This window comes from Leopardus geoffroyi, chromosome C1 (assembly GCF_018350155.1).
Source record: "Leopardus geoffroyi isolate Oge1 chromosome C1, O.geoffroyi_Oge1_pat1.0, whole genome shotgun sequence".
NCBI lineage: Eukaryota > Metazoa > Chordata > Mammalia > Carnivora > Felidae > Leopardus > Leopardus geoffroyi.
Genome location: NC_059328.1, coordinates 33,377,604 through 33,399,233, shown reverse-complemented (window position 1 = coordinate 33,399,233; position 21,630 = coordinate 33,377,604). Strand labels below are relative to the sequence as shown.

Genomic DNA, 21,630 nt, shown 5'->3' with positions numbered 1-21,630 from the left:
AACACAAAATTATTTTCACCAATTTCCACATTCTTTAGCAAGTCTTCCTACAGGCATTGTGTTATCTGTTGTTACCATCTTCAGTCAACCTCACACAGGAGCTGAACCTCTTTACTGAGCACAATAGGCTCTGTGGCAGGTATATAGTAACTCTTAAGGTGGGTATCTTCAACTGGCAGGGTAAAATAACTTTCCAAAAGGCAAGAAATAAGTGGCTTGCAGGCACGAGTCCAGTTATTGGATGCTGGAGCATGCCTTCTCCCCTTTACCACTGCCCCCCACAGCCAAAGGAATCTTACAAGAAGGAAAATGGCCAAGTTGTCAAAATAAATACTTTCCCTTAAAGAACTACATGTTTTAAGGAAATTTCCCTGAGTAATAATTACCAGTATCATCTAAGCTAGCTAAGGACTTACAAACTAAAATAAGACAAGACAGAAATATACACAAAGACAATTATTTAAGACCTTTATTAACAGGTGCTTGCCATTTGTTGACTTTTTTGAAAAAATCAAGTTGTAAACTTTTATTACAAATTAAAAATGAGGTTCTTAAAAATCTCAACTTGACCAGATATGAAACAATTTAAAAACCTTTAAAGGTGTATTGAGAAAAACCAGGCTTTTTTTTTCTTTTTTTTTAAAAAACACGTTTGTCATTACCAAAAAGAGACATCTTTAGGTAAAAATAATAAAAACCCCATGCTGCATAGATAATGCAGATAGTTCTAGTTATCTGGTCAATGGGCAAAAAGCAAGCACTTAAGGTCTTCAGCTCCAATCTTTTGTTCATTTCTTATTGCTGGAATTTCATATTCATTTCTTCTTGTTGGATGACTAAACTGTAGAAAATAAATAAATAAATTTAAGATCATCTCGTACTACATCGTCTACAACATTCTTTTAGTACATACCAAATTGCTCCAGATCACACTAGCTAAGTAGGAAGGCATTAACAAATCTATGTTTATTCCAAGACACTGATTTTCCAACAGGGGGCTGACAATGCTGTGACAAGAATGGCTACTTGTAAGTTCTGAATGACCTTTTGCCATTCAGAGGGGAAAATAATGCAGGCATGAGTCCAGTTATTGGATGCTGGAGCATGCCTTCTCCCCTTTACCACCTTTACCACAAAATAGAGGGGAAAAAAAACAAAAGCATTACTGGCTGAAAATGACAATTCCGGAACAAAACAGAGACAATTACATGCCTCTGAGTATCAAGTAAAAGGTTGAATGCAAAGGAATCCTTTAATATTGGAACTGGTATGATGTCAAAACTGCCACTTTCCCCAAAGAGACTATATTGCTCATCACCACACAGGTTGTGAATTCTAGTAGCTATCCCACCTCTTTTTGAGAAGAAACACAACGCAACCATCATACTTCTTAGGGTAAATAAAGTTAGCAAGACTTTCCTCAGCTTACTGGTAAAATCACAGAATTCATTCAGAACAGTTGACAAAGGCTCTAATTAATATTCAAGAAATACTTAGGCCTCTAAGTGTCAGAACTGAGGTGGGCGAGAGGCTAAGTATGGCCCTGATACCTGCCACTACCAAAACTGCGTATTTAGGGAATTAGAAAATTAATATGGGTGAAGACACCCTAAGTCACAATGGCTCATCTTTCTATTGCATTAATGGACCCCACGCATGACTGCTCAGAAGCCAGAGGCCATCTAAGCTTACTTACCCGGATGATGGTAGAGATGGTAAGCCGGCATTTACTCAGCCCCGCCCTGCTCAGCCTCGGGAGCGGACGAATTCTCAGCTGGTGGATCGGCTGCTTTTGTCTCTTTGCCATCTTGTGGTTTAGGGTTTTCTGGGCGTCTGCGTCGGTAATTGAAGTTACGGCGGTACCGACGTTGAGGTGGCTGCTGACCTTGGGTCTCATCTCCTTGATTTTCCTTATCTTCTTCATTGCCGTCCTCTCTAGGCTGTCTTTGGCGAGGAGGACCCCTGGAATGAACATTGTGCCAAAACTGCAATGAGAAAACCTTCACGCTTTCTTTAACCCACCCACCAATGTTTATCACTTGGTTCAGACAACTAAACACCATATCTGGCCTGTGTATCAAAAATGAGAAGTGCAAAACTTGGTTCGCATTTCACAAACTGAATGAGAGGTTTAGTGCAAGGATTTGGAAGTGTAAACTAGAAGACGAGAGTTTAATTAAAACTGGTTTTAATGGACCAACAAATTCTAACTTTTTAATAGATGATACAGTGAGTAAATCATGAGCTGACTAAAAGTGACACACCACAGACACTTGGATGAGGTCATTTTAAATGGGCTTCATGGTAATCAGGTTTGGGAACAAGTGCCACTATAACCCTTTACAGATAGATGAGCACTTGCTAAAATAAAAAGGCAGGAAATCAAAATCAAAGACAAGATGTTCTCTCAAAAGAAATCAAAAGCACACAGCCACCATCAGTCATTAAGGAAAGGCAAATCAAAACCGTAAGAGACCACTTCATACCCACCAGGATGGCCATAATCAAAAGATCAGAGGCATAACCAGTGTTGGTGAAGATAGGGAGAAACTGGAAACCCATACACTGCTGGCAGGAATATAAGAATGGTGTAGCGGCTTTGGAAAAGAGTCCAGCAATTCTTCAAATTGTTAAGAGTTACTATGTGACCCAGCAATCAACTCCACTCAGTGGTCTATACCCAAGAAAATATCTATTTTATGATTACAAGATTCACATTAACAAAAGTGTGGAAACAATCCAAGTGCCTATCAGCTGACTGCTGAAGAAACAAAATAGGATATCCATACAGTGGACCTTCATTTACCCATGAAAAGGAATTCAATCCTACATGCCACAACATGGATGAACCTTAAAAAATATGCTAAAGTGAAAGAGGGCAGACATACAAATCTATGATCCCATTCATGAGATGTGCAAAACAGGCAAATCTAGACAGAAATTGGTGGTAGCCAGGGGCTGGGGTACAGGGAAAAAGGAAATGAGTGACTGCTAACGGTTGCAAGGGTATTTTTTGGCGGGAGGTGGGTGAAAACGTCCGGAATTAAGAGATAGTGGTAATGGTTGCATAACTATGTGACTATACTACTAAAATCCAGAGCTATACACTTAGAAAACAAAGTTCAAGTTTACACTGTAGCAATATTATGGTCAATGGCCTGAAATTAAAGGTGATCAGGATCAAAGAAATTATCAACACTTCTATCACCAAAGAAAAGATGAGAATTTCTTCAGCTGATAACTATAAGTGTTAGAAACCAGTGAGGTTTTCTTGGCCTTTCCTCCATCCATACATTACATCACCTCAAAAACATCAAGATTAGTATCATGTCTTTTATACATATTGATCATCATGGGTTCTAATTCCCCCCCCCCACCCCGTTTTGGGACCTCACTGCAAGTCTTAGGCAAAACTGCTCTAGCTCTCCCCTGAAGTCTTCAAGAGTGGCTGCTCTACACCTATCACTGTGGCTTCTAAGTCAGTTTTCCCCATTTCTTTCTAAAACCCCAAGCTTTCACATCTTATGTTAGGATATGTTCCATTTACTATCCTTTTCCTGTTATCGTTATCCTGACAGCCCCAAATAACCTGCGTATTTAAGTTCTTTACCTCCTATCCACTTTTCTTCTATTTGGGTTCTCTCAATTTCCAAGTATTCCATTCTCCAAACACCCTTTCCGATTTTCCTAGTTTAATTCCTTCTTGTTCATCCATTCTTTATTTCCACGAGAATTTATAATCCAGTGATGCTACAATTATTCCATCTCCCAATCTCCTTAATATTTGTCTCCCCTTTTACCCAAGTAAAAAACCTGACCATTAATTAAGCATAACCAATCCCAACCCCAGGTTCTTCATTTGGATCAACAAATGTAGGACAAATTCAACTCTGCTCAACCTGAGCCTGCTGCTCAAAAATGGCTGGAAAACACAACCACATTGGTTGGCCCCACTTTAAATCTGTGACCCTTATTCTATTATTTGATTTTCCTGATTTCTCTTCTTGAGATAATCCCACATCTTTGGCCCAAACTCCTCACACCTCTTCACTGACCCCTCCTTTTGATGCCACTAACACATCATACCCACATACTCGGGCTTCTTACACATAAAATACCGAGGGCTCCTAACAAAGGGCCCACCCCTTAAGTGTGGAAGAAATCCTACCCTATCTGAAGATGGTTCTACACTCACTTTCCTGACAATTGTCTTCTACTGAATTTTCCAGCCTATAGTAGTGCCCTTACTTCTCAAAAACACTTTCTTGATGCCACTTCTCCCTTCTTGCCACTTCATTTGTCTCCTCAGTGAAACTGCTATACTTGCCTTAGATCTTTCAATTTGCCCTGGAACCTACACTAATCAGGATTTTAACCCCATGCATCGTATGTGGCTCTGTCAACCCGTCTATCCACCAAATGAAGACTATTATGTCTAATTAAAAGGCAAACAGTAAAACCAAAGCACTCAACAATAAAAACTCACAGGCTATTTTTTAAAGACACCAATAAAGCTAGGCAGAAAACTTAAGCAACTTTATAGCATAACAAAAAGGCAAACCAAGTTTTCTGCTGTTGGCACTCTTGGATATAATGGAAACTGCCACGAGAGCCTATTTTAGACCAATCTTAAAAACACTGATCACTTTGAAAAATGACATTGTGATATCATTTGCAGTATTTCAACAAGGTATCTTTGTGTTGGCTTAAAACTACTTTGAACAGTAGCTGAGTTCAAGATCAACAAAGCTCATCTGTCAGCATCAAAATAATCTTCCACACCCAACAGGGAAACACCATCTAACTCCAACATCCAACACACAGCTAACAAACTCCTGGTGGAGATTTTAAATGAACCAGCTAGAACTCCAGGCTATTTTCATGAATTAAAAACTCAGGACACAACATACATCAATGGAAACAAGAATACGTTATAGACACTGGCTACTGCAAAACTCTCAATGCATATATACTGATGCAGATAGGGTAATCTCAGCTGGGTTCCCTAGTTTCTAAAGCTTCAGTATTCCATCTCTGTTGAAGTACACAAAAGATTGGGGTGGTGGTGTTGTCAGAAACCTCTTTAATAGAAATTAGAATCACAATGTATTTTGAAAACTTCTATATTGTATTTTAGGTACTTTTTATAGTAAGGAATTTGTTTCTTAAAGCTTACTTAGGCATCAACGGTTAAAGTTGCTATATAAGTCATCATTAGTTAAGAGTTATTAGTGTATTGCCTTGAGTATACTGTTAGTTATAGGATCACACCTAGAGACTCAATGCTTTAATAAAAAAAAGAGCCTTAAAAAGTAACTGTTACACCATTATATCCACCCACTGTGGGACAGACTGGGCATACTGCCTCAAAGAGGACTACCATATTTATATACTAAACAAACACATCTGGCTCATGAAACGCTTCTCCAATTACTCTATACTCTACTGGGTGGTTTTATTTTGCAATTTAAGGGTGACAAAAAACCCTCAATTGAGACGTGATTAATGGAAAATTATACCGTCTCAAGAGGTTACGCTATCGATTCCTCATTTATGTTAAGGTACAGTTCAGATACTCCTAACGCTTGAAAGGCAATGCTTACCTTTACCTTTCTCCCTCCTAATGAAGCAGGTCTTAAAACATGTAATAGAATACAGGTTGAACTATTCTCTTACCTGTGCAAGGACAGAAAAACTGAAATTCCGTACACCCTTATTACAAGGGGGGGGGGAGGGGAACACAATCATATAAAGTAGACCTCATCTATACAAGCTGTTTTTAATGAGTACCAGCAAGAAGATGCAAAGAACACACTCTCAAAGATAACTGACTTCAGGTTCACCTCTTAGGCATCTGATGAAAGAAAATGTTAAGTGTTAACAAATAAATGACTAAAAAGGCTGCAGGAGAATTATGATGCTGCGGAGTCCTAACACATGCTTGAGAAATTTAACACAAACCATACCTGCGGAATCGTGGTCTATAACCCCGATACATATTCTGTCTCACTGGTCTACCTTGTTCTCCTGCACCCTGGTTGTCAGCACCCTGGAAAGACAATCAAGCTGACTCAATCAGTAACAGTAAATGAACCCCATCAGACAAATCCAAAGTCTGCATACAGGAGTTAAAAATAAAGAAATCATCTAACTGTAATTATAAATTAATCTTTTGGGTTTTTATTAGGAATCAAAAAAATGCTTCCCATTAGATTAACTGCTCCAATACAGATAGGAGAAGACACTCACAATACGCTTAAAACGCAGACTTATTCAAAGTTTTTGCATGCTGTTCATTCTTTTACTTTTTTCGGTGAAAACTTACTTCCATCACTTCTCCCTGCACAGGAGGGTTGGAATACTGTGGTCGACGCCCATAGGGTCTCCGCATGTAGTAAGGTGGGAACCGTCGCCTGCGGTAGGGCCGGCGCTGTTGGGCCTGGCCTTCGGGAGCACTCTCCGATCCCTCGTTCTTTTCCCCACTCTCACTATTCTGGTAGTTCTGCTGGTAATTGCGTGGAGGACCCCTGCGACGTGGATAGCGTCTATAATGGTTACGGTCTGCTGCATATTTACTGCCTTGCACTGGAACTCCACCAGGGCCTGTAACATTTGCTGCCTCCGCACCCTACAAAAGCCATCATATATTGACAGTGACAACAGAATTAAGTACGCTTAACAAAATTTACACAAAGCAAATAAAGGGTCTATGTGGCCAGGGGTGCATAGAAATGATTAAGTATCAGTTCCTCACTGTTCTGAAGAGATTGCCCTCTAACTGCAGCCAGCACATAAGGCTTGATGCACCTGTGTTCATGTGGTCACCTGACCCATCCATCCACATTAGAGCCACCATCCTAACGGATGAGATCTCCAAAATATTTCCATACTGAAGTCAAACCTTTACACAAAAAGCATCCTCACCTTTTCTCCTTCAACAACATCAAACTCCACAGTCTCTCCATCTCCTACACTGCGAAGGTACTTCCTGGGGTTATTCTTCTTTATGGCAGTCTAGTAATATCACATTCCAAAAATAGATTAACAGGGGAGAATAATGTGCTTTTTCATTCAAAATGTACCAGAGTCAATATTATTTTAGCTTGGATATACACTTAATATTAGCTTTAAATAAGACCAAACCGTCAATAAATTTAGGAATACAGGGACCGATGCTACCCCCAACCTCAACCAAAATACTCTAAACTTACAAGGCCCCAGCATTTTACCACTATTTTCCAAACTAAAACAAGTAATTTAACACTCAAGACACAACAATATATATATGTATTTACACGCTTTTTGCAAAAGCATCATATGTAGCTTTAGACAAAATGAGGATATCCATCTATCCCCCAAAGACTGCACTTAATAGTAGAAGCTAGCCCCACACAGGGCCAGTTTAGATGACAGGCGAGTTTAGTTTTGCATGCTTCAAAGTTGACCAAACCAACTTTGTCCCTGTGTTAACCGTATCAAACTCAATTACAAATGTCAACCAAAATCCCTTCCAACCGCTCTGTGATAATACTTCAATGGAAATGCAATTCACATGTATTGACTATGCGCCACTCTTTACATTATCTGACCGTGTGGGATAGTCAGTTATTACCTCCTCAGAATACAAGAAATCTCACATTGTTACTTGTTCTCTAGACTGCTGCTACAACAAAGTAAAAGGGGAAGAATAACACCTCACATTTGAATGCACTACTTAATAAAGTTCTTTCATGTATTACCCAAACTCATTATGACAAATGACGTGAGGTTATTACTACTCCCTTTTTACAGACAATTAAACAGGCTTTAAAAAAACTTAGGTGACTTGCCCAAGGTCACACAGCTAAGTGGCACTTCGAAAAGTATGGACTTTTCTAAATCCAGGTCTTGGGATTCCAAATCCCATGTTCATTCTACTACATCACAGCGGTATCCATTACGGGATCACTCATGCATTTCCATTCCATAGGAGGCAGGACAACCAACAAAGCTGAAGCCAATTAAGCTAAGTTGCCCAGAACTACAGTCTCCTGGATACACTAAGACCTGAGCATCCAAAGTCCCAAGAAACAACTAAATGTTGAAACCACTTCCAAAATAAAGAGGAAAGCATATTGGTGACACCTGTGGGTCAGTACCAAGTGGGTGACATGCGTTCAGCCAAATAATTGAGCTCATCTGTCATCTAAACTGTCACAAAGTTTTCATACCTTCCATATATAGCCAACTCTCAATTACCTGCAGTCATAGGGGATAGCAGAAGTATGGAGAATTATAATCTCAAAACTTCTTTCAGTCAGCATCTTCAAAACACCCCAATTTCCCCAAACTCTTTAATGTTGCTGACAAGTAATAAGACTGACCAGCCTTGCTGTCTCCTGTTTCTAATTATGCATATTCTTTTGAACATGTGAAGGGAAATTAAGAACACAAAGGCGTTGGCATTCAATTTTATTAAACACTTGTTTTAAAAGTAACATTGAACAGTCCCATATTTATCTTTAGAATTTGTTTTTTGAAGTTTATTTACTTATTTTTAGTAATCTGTACACCCAACATGGGGCTGGAACCCATGAGCTCAAGATCAAGAATTATATGCTCTTCTGACTGAGCCAGCCAGGGGCTCCTATGTTTAGAACATTTGTTTCCATTCTTATATATTTGACCCTGAGATTATCTGATAGGGCTTTGGATATTCAAGAAATTGATCTGGCTCCCCCCTTGATTGCCACTGAATGCTGCATAGGATACCTCAGAAGGTGACAAAGTACCAACCTCAGACAGCTCTTCCTAAGAAGTATGCTGCCATCCAAGCTCACACCTGCTTGATTAACAGTGAGTGTGAACACCAACTATGTCTTTTGATGTCTGGATAAAAAGATAAAGTGGCTAAAAAGTTCTTAAAGTGATTTTCAATACAAGCTGATAATATTTCAATAGTCTTAGTGAAAAAACTTCAAGTACACACATACAAATGTGTTTTTCCTACCCACAGCACACCTGTGAAGATAATGAAGTCCAACGGAGCCCATGATGTACTTAAGTTTGAGATACTAGTGTTTACTTGGCAGTGGCTTTAATAAAATTCCTCAATGTGCATTTACCAAAGTAGTTTTCTTAAATGTACTTGTCAAAGTTTAGCATTGTAGCACCTAATCCTGTGTTAGTTTTTTACCCACAAAACACTGAGGCCAATCTAAAAATTATTTCATGAGTAATTACCAACTTTGCCACACCGCCTTTTCACCTCAACCCTAAATTAAGGACTCTTAAATTTTTCAAGCCAAAACAAAATTCTCCAAAGGTAATTCGTATTCAAAGTGTTTTAACATAAACAGAGGGACCTAGGCTACTTTGCTAGTTTTTTTTCCCCCCAGCATTCACTTCAAATTTATAGGTTTTGCAGCTTAGTCCTACTTCTCCCCCATGATTATTGTGATTTTGTCCCTACCAGAGATAAAACCTAGCAGCATTTGCAAACACCTCACCAAAGTTTCTGTGTATTTATAGCATTGTTAGTTCAAGTTTAGGTTAATGGGAGATTTTTTTTCTTCCTCTGAAATTGGGTTTAAAAATTTAGTATGAGTTGAGCAGACTTCATCATTTAAAAACTACTGTTAACAAAATACCATCTGAGATACACCTATTTTAATTAAGTGAGCTGCCAATACAATACTTCAATGTATACATTTGAGCACTTCCTGTGGGAACTAAATTGTTTGGTGGTTGGATAGAATAACCTTTTTGTAAGGAACAATAGTTGAGAAACCATGCATCCCTTCTCACAACCCTTAAAACCAGAATTGTAAACATTCACACAAGCACTCACCTGGTGTACAAATACATCTTCCTTGGTGTCATTCCTACAAGACAGAACCAAGTTGAACAAGTCAGAAAATGGAATACATTTCATGTTACCAAATATTAAGCATAAGCTTGGTTCTCTGTACATCTTCCTCCTGCCCCCATTTTTCCTATAGTCACTTGGACTTTCTGGCTGCCATACAGCCATTAGAAAATTTAAAGCAGAAAGTTTTGTTTTGTTTCATTTTTTAAGACCAAAAGATTACCAACAGTTGTAACGTTACTACTGCAGGATTTAAAAAAGTCCAAGTGTGACCTACTAAGCCATTAAGGTGTGACTAGCAACTGTCACACTTATCCTACTAAACATAAATAATGTTCCAGCACACCCCACTGTTACTCCTAAGAGCACTGTTACTAATTTAAGTAGGAGACCAAAAATATAGATCATTCCATTAATTACTAGCTTCCTTCTCAGTTCCTCCTCACCATTTCCAATTTCCAAGATCTCCTCGAGGTCATAAAGGTGACTCCTAAAAAACCCTCACAGAACGTACTAGACCGAGAATGAGTACCAATGCAAACTATGGGTTTTGGGTGATGTGACAACACGTCAATGTAAGGTTGTTGATTTTAACAAATGTCACTACTGTGGTGGATAGTGCAGGTGGAGGTCGTGCAGGAGTCGACCCTGTTGGGGAGGCTGCATGCATGAGCACAGAGTACATGGAAAATCTATTTTCTGCTCAGTTTTGTCACACACCTAAAACTGCTCTTAAAGAAAAACAAAAGACCACAATGAGGTACAAACATGGATGCCATCAATACCCCCATCATTCCTGTGGCAAGCAGGCAAGCATTGTGCTGGAGAACTAAGGAGGTGAAGATGAATGAGTTTCTACTAGCACACAACCCCTTTACTTCTTATCAGACACCATTTTGCAACAATCATTAAATGTCTAGTTAAACTGTGCTAAAGAAATATGGTTGAAAATACCTGCTTCAGGACTTTAAAGGAGGCAACATTTGCCTTAAGTCTTAAAGAAGTTAACGGAAATGAGAAAGATGTTCCCGAGGTAGACAGAAAGGAGGTCATGGACATGGGTAAACCAGCAACTAGCAAACTCAATGCAAGAAGAGTTCAAACTGGCTGGGTCATGAGGAATATGGCTGTGGAGGAGGGAAAGAACAAGAGCTAAATTATGTAGGCAGAGGAGCCAGCAAAGGCTTTTTTGAGTAGAGGAATATGGCATAACATCATCAAATATTAAAACCTAGTAGCAACTATGAAAATTTCAGATACAAGAGAAGCCCAGTTAGTTATAAAAAACTATTCTAGAAGCCCAGACCAGGATTGATGGAAGCCTATGTGAGGGAGAGTATTTGAGGTCTCTTTCTTGAGGTAAAAGCAGGGGAAATTTTATGAACAAGTGGATTTTGGAAGTGAGAGGAAAATAGGAGAATGAGCTTTTAGCTTTTCACCTAGGACGCTGGAGTGAAGGCAATGATATTGTAAGTAAATACCACAGGAGAAATAGATTTCCAGATCTTTTTTGACCTCCTCCTACCCTCTTCATTTTGTCAGGCAGATCAGAGTGAATGGGCTTAATAACAGTTCTAATGTTTAATGACAAAAGGAACAAAGGTTACAGTGAATTAGACTGACTGGCTTACTGACTGTTGGCTTCCTGTTGCACCATGGAGCAACAAATGCTGCGTGCCAAAGAACCCACGTAGCATGAGGACATTTAATTTATGGGAACAAAATTTTAAATTTTTAGAAGAAAAACCTACACACAAATGCAGAACACTGCAAAAGCTACTCAAGGCAGGTGACCGAAAATTGACCTCTATAAGCTAGTTGAATATCAGGAACACCTAGGGAATTATGGTTGCCAAAATGCCCATCTGTCAAATAGGTCCTCAGGCATCCTACAAACAATTCCATAGCCATCACTATTAAGATCTTTAATAGTGAACCCTTTAATTTTGAACCCTAGGGCCCTCAGAAGAAGTACAATGAAAAACTAGTAGAGTAGGAAAGTCTAGAACAGGAACTCTCAACAGGGGCAGTGCTGACCACCACAGGTCATTTAAAATTGTTCTAAAGATGGGCACTATTTGCCATAACTGGGGTGAAGGGTGTCAGGCGCTAGAGAACTAGGTAAAGAATTATTTGGTACCCTAGTAGACTTTCATGTAAGTACATTTGAGGGTTTTTTTAAATCTTTTTTAATGTTTACTTATTTTTGAGAGAGAGACAGAGAGAGACATAGTGTGAACGGGGAGGGGCAGAGAGAGAAGGAGACACAGAATCTAAAACAGGATCCAGACTGAGCTGACCTGACAGCACAGAGCCTTATGTGGAGCTCGAACCCACAAACCGTGAGATCATGACCTGAGGTGAAGCCGGACACTTAACCAACTCAGCCACCTAGGCACCCCAGTACATTTGAGTTTTGAATCTGGTATTTTACATTGTTTTAACATGCACTGAATATACTAAAAATGCAACTTCCATGGAAAGAAGTTTTCATTACTGATAATGCAACCTGCGTATCTGGGTAGCCAATACATCATTTCTTTTATCAATAAGTATTTGTGGTGGCACTGACTATTCATCATGTCTTCTAATATAGCTGCAAGTAACTATGTACATACAGAATATACTATGCACTGCAATAAAAATTTATCTACAATTTTACTTCAAGGTTGTAAAAGGAATTAAAAAAATTAACCAAAATGACTTATCTAGTTAGAACATACCTTCCTAAAAACAGTACAAGGTAGGCAATATACACAATGCTGTCCCTTGGAAGACAGCTTAAGATATTCTGCAGGTACAAAGATACGTGGAAACCAATATGGGCTCATTAACTGGTGTGGTGCCAACAACAGCACTCACTCACTCTTTTGACAACAAACTGGCCTGTTAGGGGAATTACCATGGCCAAAGTGCATCTGATTTTAGGAAGAAATTTGACAGCTCAAAAAATGCAGTTTTAGCCAAGATAGACTACTACAGTTTGGATGCACCAAATCAATCTAGTTGCAACTTATTAAGTGACTGTGCAGAAATTCAAGGTACTGCTAAAAGAAAATCCAATCTTTAGTTCTCATTCCACTATTAACTGTGCAACCTTGGAAAGCTGCCTCCCCTTCACTGTATCTCCACCTGCAAAACGGGAAAACCTAGACACAACGAACGGCATATCTTACTGAGGGATTTAGGTTCCAGATACTGTCCCAAGTGCTTTAACTATACATACCATTCAATCCTCACAACCCAAGGTAGGCACCACCACCAACCCCACTCTACAAATTATTCCCTCTAAATAGACCAAGGCTCTGCTACATATCCCCTCCCCTAATGTAAAAACCATTTTGGCCTCACAAGTCATAGAAATCGCTGTGGAGTAGACCCCTATCTACAGTAACACTGGGAAATAATGCATGCTCACGGCTACTATATAGAGAGAGCTTACCAAAGAGGGAAAAGCAGCAATTAAAATAAGCTGACCAAAATGGATCATCAAGAAGAATGTTTGAAACTTTTAGCTGTTACTAATGTAATAAGGAAGGAACAGAGAGACATCCCCAGGACTGCACCTTACCTTTTGTGGTATTACCCGCGAGAACTAAAAGGTACACTTCTTTCTGTCTTTACCATACTTTACTGAGGATGGAAGACTATGGGCAGGGCAGACTAGTTTATGCATCCCTTTAACAGGCTAACTAGCTAGCTAGGCACTAGGCTAACAACAGGAACAAAAACAGGACATGGTCTATCCTAGGATTTCAACCTAGAAGGCCACCACATTCAATGCAATGCAGCAGAATTACCAAGTATTGTTTTCCACACACTATATAGTACGTTAAGCCCTACTGATCAGAGAGGGTGAAGAGGAGAGAAGAGCAGGCAATATACATAGAGCAGTGGTTTAGAACTCCTTACTAGAACCACTGGGGCCAAGGCTAGAATTCTGGCTATTCCATTACTAACTACATGATCTGGGGCAAGTTACCTTATATGCATAGTGGGGATAAAACACTTACCTAAAGGCCACACTATAATCAAACCTCAACCCTTCCTTACTGCTGCCACTTGAGGCAATTATTTTACTTGCTGTTCAGTGCCTAGTACTGCTGTCCAAAAGAAATCAAATACAAGCTAAATAAATACAGGTTTGCCTAGTTACCTAAAAGTTCACTTTAACTTTTACACCACTTCACTTTCATGAAAGGTTTCACAGAAATGCACTACTTTTGGACAACATGGGGAAATCTGTATCTAAGTTTATTTTCCAGTAGTCACAATAAAAAAAGTAAAAACAGATAAAACGTTTTGCATTTAAGCACGTACAAATCAATTATTAAAAATGCCAAGTATTTTACATTTCTTTTTTCATACTAAGCCTTCATAATCTGCTCTATGTTTTACACTTCTGAAAAGCAGGTTCACAAATGCAAGCTGTGCAAAAGAAAGTGGCTCAAAACAAACACTAAATTGGGTATGTTTTAAAATTCAAGTTAAAAATAATTCAGTCTCTCAGATGCATGCACTAACTACACTTCCATACAAGTCTAATAGTTACTGTATAGACAGCACAGGCCTACAATATTACAACAGTGTCATTCCATATAGCACACAGTCCTGTTCTGCACTCAGATGTATGCTCTCTGCTGTATTCTTCTACTCCACCTCTTGCTGTTATTAAGGGCATTATTTATACTGAAAATTTTTCACAAAAACCCCTCCTCTTAGGTTTTCTCACTCTTAACTAGTATTGTCCTTATTCAGCAAATGAGGACACAGTACTGACTTCAAGGAAAAAAGGAATCACAGATAGCGAGCAGCTGAAGAAAAAAAAAAAAAAAGAGGCTACCGTTTTTAAATTGGGAAAATGCTAAAGAGAAATACTGCTGGGATTTATAAATACAAGTCTCTTAAAAGTTCCTAATGCAGCACAATGAAGGCAAAAACATGTAGCTAGCACTAAACTCCTATACTACTAAATTTATCCAGATTAAACTGTTTTAAGATGTCCTAAAATTTCAGGAAACTTTTTTGTGCCAATCCACAGCACTGCCTTAAATGAAACCTAACATATACATAAGTTCATCTATCCATAACTAAACGCTCTTATTCTATTACCTTGTTGCAGATTACTACACCATGCCCTTTTAACAACTTAAATTGCTCAATTGCACAAATTATTAATTCTATAGTCATAAAAAAAAAAAACCCAGCAGGTGAATACATTCATTCTCTAGACTTAAGATGAAAAGCTTTTACATTATCAGTGACTTGGTGAACAAGGATGACTTCTGGCCAACTTAAGATGAGCAACTAACCCAACCAGCATGTAAATTAATCCTCAAGTGCCTTGTATACAAAGCCATTGTCTGAAAAGCCTCAGTTCTGAAATCAAAACAAATCCCCCCTCCACAACCAATAACTGCTTTTTCAAGACTGCCAATGATACATCATGACCTAAGGACTATTTAGGTATCATTTTTTATGCTTCCATCCACCCATCCTGCCTTAGTAGCAGTCTTCTTAGTGCCACAGCATTTAGTTATATTACAGACTACCCATGTCTTCTATGATTTAGATAGACCTTACTGTGCATAATCAACTTCAGTCTGATTTTTAATAGCTCAAAAGACTTGGCAATCACTTTTCCATAAGTCTACACATTTTAAAATCCAAGAACCAGGCAGTAAATATTTTAGGCCATGTAAGGTCACAGACTGTCACATATTCTTAAATAACCCTTAAAAAGATAAAACCCATTCTTAGCTTGCAGGTCGTATAAAGACGGAGTGAAAAGATCCAAGAAATAAGGGTCAAAGGCTCTCTCTTTTAATTCCTCAACTGCATCCCAATACTGACTATTAAGCAAGTCCTTTTTAATTGTTAAAGCCAATCTGCACACTAAAGTGGGACTATTATAGCCAATACCGAACTACATGAAACAGGCAGTGCAAAGCAGAAAGCTTTTAAAATCCAGGGAACTAATAGTGAGCACATATAGGAGCTCCAGTGACATTCTGGGTATCACTTAGGAAAACAGGTCTTTCAATGGCTAAGAATAGCCACACTAAGAAATTACCTGTAACTTTGTGGACACCAACCAAATTGAAGAGGACTAAGGGCCTATATTTTCAGGGACAGTAGAACAGCAGCTAATGAGCAAAATCCACAGTAAGAAAACAGTTCAAAACCTACCTCTGCCACTTACTATGCTTCCTAGGGCAAATCACTCAATCTCTGTCTTCAGAATAGTATCTACACCTCAAAGATTTTAAAAATTAAACAGTTTAGTTCACCTAAAGCATTTACAATAGTTCCTGGTGTTAAGTGTTTGAGAAATATTAGCTACTTTTATGTGCCATCACTGTGTGAAGGAAGTCACCTTCATCAGTTACATACACATGGAATCCCTAAAAGGGAGACTAAACCTGATAACCACAACCTCTGTATTTTTGCTAAAGAGAGATAGCTAAGTCCTTCCTTGGCTTGGTTTATCATACATCTTCCTAGACCACAGGTAATAAATTCAAATGCATACACAGAAGCGAAGCAGGAAGGGAAGTCAACGACAGGAGAAAACCCAACCTGTCATATTGCGGTAAAGAAAAAGAATGTATGCCCTATTTGAAAGTTGTAATAATACTCATGGCCAGCTGATTTTTATTTACATGGACTTCAGGCCCCAAAGCTAAAATTCAGATCTTAAAAAAAGATAACTTGAAAATTTGGGTATTATCTCCCTAAGTGTCAGTAATTATTTCTAATCCTTTTTAAAACACTATTGTCCAAGGGGCGCCTGGGTGGCTCAGTCAGTTAAGCGTCTGGCTCTTGATTTCGGCTCAGGTCATGATCTCGCGGTTGTGAGATCGAGCCCCGCATCAGGCTCCGTGATAAACGTGGAGCCTGCTTGGAATTCTCTGTCTCTCTCTCTGGTCCTCACCCGCTCTCTCTCTGTCTCTTTCAAAATAAATAAAAACATTTAAAAAAAAAAAAAAAAAAAAAAACACTATTGTCCAAACAAAACATCTGGGGGTAGATTCAGCTAGGAGGTCACCAGTTTGTGCCCTCTGCCCTACTGAATTCTCTTTGCTCCAAATTCCTCGCTCACCACCAAACCCTAGGATGATTAATTAAGCATTTTTTTTTTAATTTTTTTTTTCAACGTTTATTTTATTTTTGGGACAGAGAGAGACAGAGCATGAACGGGGGAGGGGCAGAGAGAGAGGGAGACACAGAATCGGAAACAGGCTCCAGGCTCTGAGCCATCAGCCCAGAGCCCGACGCGGGGCTCGAACTCACGGACCGCGAGATCGTGACCTGGCTGAAGTCGGACGCCTAACCGACTGCGCCACCCAGGCGCCCCTAATTAAGCATTTTTAAGTACTCTGGAGAAGAGTCAGAGTATTTCTCTTGTTGTCACTATGAAGGATGCATGTCCCATTGTTACCGACTCATGGTAACTTTTCATGAGTTTGGTGAGCATGGATTAATCCTCAACAGCTGGAAGCAAAAGACAAAAATCAGGTTTCCAGATTTAAAAAGCAAAGAACCAAACCCTGAAACCAATGACCCCTGCGGCATCCTTCAAATGACATCTTCCAACAGTTTTGAGTGAAGTTTTTCATAATAAACTGAAAAGAAACTGGGGGGGGGGGGGGGAAGTGGTGGTGGTGTTCAACAAACCCCTCTTAGTCACATAATCCAATTACTGTTCAAGACAGCACAGGAAGACTAACCATGAATTTCTCACAATTCCTAGATTCTGCAGCCTAACAAAAGCTGCCAAACGTTTGATGTTTTAAAAGCTCTTATGCCTTTTGTACAATAAAACCACCAGAAGAAAACGCTTTTAAATATAATCCTTACAAAACTAACATTATTTTCATGGGTAATAATTTAGATCACAATATTTACAATGAAAATACATTCTTCAACAGTAAAAAAGTTTACATAAAAATACCTTCAATTTTAATTATAAAAATCTGAAGAACCTAGATTATAACTCACAGAACTCCCAAGGTTAAAATTAGAGTCACAGCCATCATCCCAAAGACTACATCCTCTCCCTTACACAGCAGCAGCAGTGTCTACCCACCCCCTCCCAATCGACAGCCAGGTACCTCCACCCCTGTCTACATACCCAACCAACTTGCAAACTTCCAGACTATAGTTCTTTAAGACCTACATTTTCCCTTCACCAAGGTAAACCTCTCTTGGACTTATTACAGTCACATTTTACAGTGACTTGAAAGTCTTACAATCATTGAAACCAGTTTAGAAACACAAAGCACATTTAAACCGGTTAACTTGACAAAATAGTTGAGGTTAGGACAGTCCAAGCGAAGGATCATCGAAAGTCAATCTACATTTAACTTGCCCTGGAGGACTACCAATTGGGTTAATTGCAGGTTGGAATAAAGATACTCAAGGAATGGCATCTCATGAAATAAAAAAACTTAAAATATGTAAATAAACTACTTTTACCCTTGGATAGAAACTGTTCACTTAAAAAATCATAACCTCTGTCCATTTAACAAAATATAGCAAAAATAAGGCACGCGCATACACTTTCAAAAGTACAAAAACTACAATCCAACCACAGAAAACGCTGCACATTACACTCCCTTCTAATGTACACACCAGCATTACATTGGGTCAAAAATTAGAAGCATATTTTTCAAGGAATGGCCCACAAGACATAATCACTTGGAATTCTTGTTAAAAATGTACCCCAGAACCAAAGAATCTAGGCTGGGAAGAACTCAGGAATTTGCATTTTTAACACCCTTCCAAGGTACTAAGCATACTTTAATTTGAGAACTATTGGTTTGAGGTATAGACCACTAAAGAGAATCAGGAATCAGGGTAAGATGGAAATAATAACTGAAATGCTAACATTCAGAGAGCAACTAAAAAGTGGTCAAATATAAGCACCCATGCGTTGTCTTCATCACTAGTAACCAATTATCAAAAAACTGAGGAAAAAACGTAGCTTTGACCTGTCACAAAAAGTGTTAATAACAGATGGAAAATTCCCCAAAGATTTTGGAAGAAACAAAATTATTTCCCCACAACTGCAAACGTGGAAAACAGACCATCAAATGCTTACAATCTCTTTTGCTTTTGAGCATTTCCACAATATTTTATGGTTGAGTAATGAAAGGTTTTTCATCAGCCAATTATGTCTGTCTTTAAGCTTGATCTTGCCCACTTGGTTTCTTGCAGTAGGGTCCATTACACACACATTCAGTATTATTTCCTACTCTTAGGTGTTCTTTTCTAGTTGTTTAATGCCTTCTGAAACAAGAATGTAAGAAAACGCGGAGATGAAGGTATCCTACCTGTAAGGCCAATGTGCTATGAGCACACACCATGCCCTACACCCATATGCAACTGCACTAGTAGCCTTGCTTGGCAGCCATCTTGGAAATGATGCCCGGCTCACAAGGGAGACCATGAAGAAGAGTACAGTGTATGAAAACTGCAGGCTATCATCACTACTGCTACAAACGACTCAAAGGACTAATCCTAAAGATGAGAACAAACAAGTAGGAGAAATAAAAAACCTGAGAAAGGGAAAAGGGTAGTTTCTTCCAGAGGCCACTACAGGAACAAATAGAAATTGTAGTTCTAATGTGAAATTTCTCCGAGGCCTTCAAGACATCATACACTGAAACGTTAAACAAAGGCGATATAACCTTAGCAGTCAAGATGACAAGACCTCCCCTACTGCACTGTCAACTCCTGTTACCTCCAAAGGCTAACCACTTAGAAATAATCTCCACGTACTAATCCAGTGGATCACATCACATTTTTCAATACCAATTTCACTAACGTGACACGGATAAAAATGCACCTCGGAGAATCACACTAGATCCTGGTTACCTGAGTTTGCCCTAACTGTTGAGAGTTGGCTCGTCCACTGCGCTCGCCTTTTAAATTGCTCTGTACCAGAAGCGGCCTCTTCACTTTGCTTTAAATTAATATTTAGCTGCAAAACAAAAGACCATCTCCAGATCCCTAATCCCTTCAGTTTTCAAGGAAAACAAAACCTCACTACCCCTCCAGAAGGAACAAGCTACCCATGCTTAACCCCTTCCAAGCCCGCAGGGCCTGCCCAAGGAGCAGAGCAAGCGAAAAGGTAGGACCGAGACTACGGTAGCGGTCATCTCACCTGTTGATGAAACCATATCCGTTTCTTACATTGAACCATTTTACTGTTCCCAAAACCTTCGTTGCTGGAGGGAAAAAACACACACACACACACAAAAACAAAAAATGCACGATTACCAGACGTCCTTTCTTAGACCCGCCACGCTGGGGCACCCGGCCCCGCACGCGCTCCGCAGCGGCCAGAGACCCCCTGACAGCCTCTCTCTTCCGAGGCCGCGCACGGGCCCCGCGGCACACGTGGGTGAGCTCGGGGCGGCGGAGAGGCCCGTGGGCAGGCGCTGGGCGCGGGCTCAGAGGGCGGGCGCGGCTGCGGGGCGGGGAGCACGTGAGGGAAGGGGAAGCGTCCGGCCCACACGGGCCTGCGTAGGCGGCGCGCCGCGCCCTCAGGGTACACGCGGAAGGGAGCGGGCCGGGGGGGACGGAACAACGGCGTGCGGGCCCGAGCGCACGCGGCCGCCGGAGAGGGGAGGGACCCCGCCGCACACGCGGTCGGCGGCGCGCGGCGGCCCGGGGGGAGGGGCGCGCGGCCGCGCGGGGTCCGCAGGGGGCGCGGGAGGAGGCGCGCGCGCGCGCCTGCCGGGCACGCGGACCGGGCGGGCCGGCGTCCGCGAGGGCGCGGGTGAGGAAGGCTGGGGGAGGGGCGGCCGCGCGCCGCCGAGTCGGTCCCCGCCGGCCGCGCGCTCGCCGGCTCGCCCCGCTTCGGGTAACGGTTCCGCCGCCAGGCTTCCCTACGGCCCCACCCCCGTCCCGTCCGGCCCTCACCGATGACCTTCTTGTCCCCGCCGGCAGGCGCCGCCGATGTGAGGCCGCCCGGGCCGCCGCTCCCTGCGCCGCTGCCCGTGGTGCCGGGCTTGGTGTCGGCAGCGCTGAGGGCGGGGGCGGCGGGGGGGGCGGCGGGCGGCTGCTGGGTCTCGGCCTCGCTGCTCATGGTTGCGGTGATGGTGACTGGGGCCGGCTGCGGCAGCTGCGGCTCCTCCCGGGGTGTGATGGTAACTAGGCCGGCGGCGGCGGTGGGGCTGCTCAGGGCTCTCTGGGGTCCGCTCTCCGCTCCCGCTACCGATCGAACTAGCGAGAATGGCGGGACGGGCGGGATAAGCCCTGCGAGCGACCCGCCCCAAGCATCGTTCACTGGCCGCTAGTGCTGCCAATCTCACCACCTGACCCCGACTCCTGGCTTCTATTGGCTAACACTTTATCACTCCTCCATTCCCATTGGCTCTTAGGCGGCTAATTCGGCCGACCTACAACCGTTCCTGCCTCCGCCGCCGCCATAGAGACCGGAACTAGAATTAGAGTAGAGTCACCACGAGAACCATAGAGTACCCGAGAGGACGGGCAGAGTGAACGTGACTTTCACGAGGCTGCAGCGCGGGCGGGCGGGCCCCACGTCCAGGGCTGGGTCTTGGCCAAGAGAAGGGCAACCGCCAAACGCCTGAGCCGGGATTACCCGGCCTTGACCCGGGGGCTTGGAAGGGGACCCGACGGCACCTTAGCCCATAGGGAGGAAAGGCCTCCCTCTCTCCCTCTGCTGTAAATGTGGTCCTTGTGACCCCGGACCATTACTGCGGATAAAGCCGTCTTTTCTACAATGGCCGTGTACTCTCGGCATAGCCGAG

At 41.4% G+C, this 21,630-nt stretch overlaps 1 protein-coding gene across 2 annotated transcripts; it reads right to left on the bottom strand.

The window, feature by feature from the left end:
- Window positions 1-451: 451 nt before the first annotated feature.
- YBX1 (Y-box binding protein 1) lies at window positions 452-21,279 on the bottom strand. Of its 2 annotated transcripts, XM_045476922.1 has the most exons (8): window positions 20,777-21,279; window positions 20,016-20,079; window positions 9,830-9,863; window positions 6,925-7,014; window positions 6,326-6,628; window positions 5,967-6,049; window positions 1,697-1,962; window positions 452-841 (listed from the first exon to the last, which is right to left on the bottom strand). In XM_045476922.1, the coding sequence occupies exons 1-7, from the start codon at window positions 20,940-20,942 to the stop codon at window positions 1,728-1,730; spliced, it is 975 nt and encodes a 324-aa protein (XP_045332878.1). In that variant the 5' UTR covers window positions 20,943-21,279; the 3' UTR covers window positions 452-841; window positions 1,697-1,727. The 2 variants fall into 2 exon arrangements, with proteins under 2 accessions (XP_045332878.1, XP_045332879.1); XM_045476923.1 differs by lacking the exon at window positions 6,925-7,014 and having other exon boundaries at window positions 20,777-21,102.
- Between the last annotated feature and the right edge of the window lie 351 nt (window positions 21,280-21,630).

Coding starts and splice junctions, on each gene's coding strand:
- YBX1 (XM_045476922.1), bottom strand. CDS start 20,942: ATGAGCAGCGAGGCCGAGACCCAGCAGCCGCCCGCCGCCCCCCCCGCC. Junction 20,080..20,776: donor CGGGGACAAGAAGGTCATCG/GTGAGGGCCGGA, acceptor TTTTCCCTCCAG/CAACGAAGGTTTTGGGAACA. Junction 6,050..6,325: donor TGCAGGGAGAAGTGATGGAA/GTAAGTTTTCAC, acceptor TTGTCTTTCCAG/GGTGCTGACAACCAGGGTGC.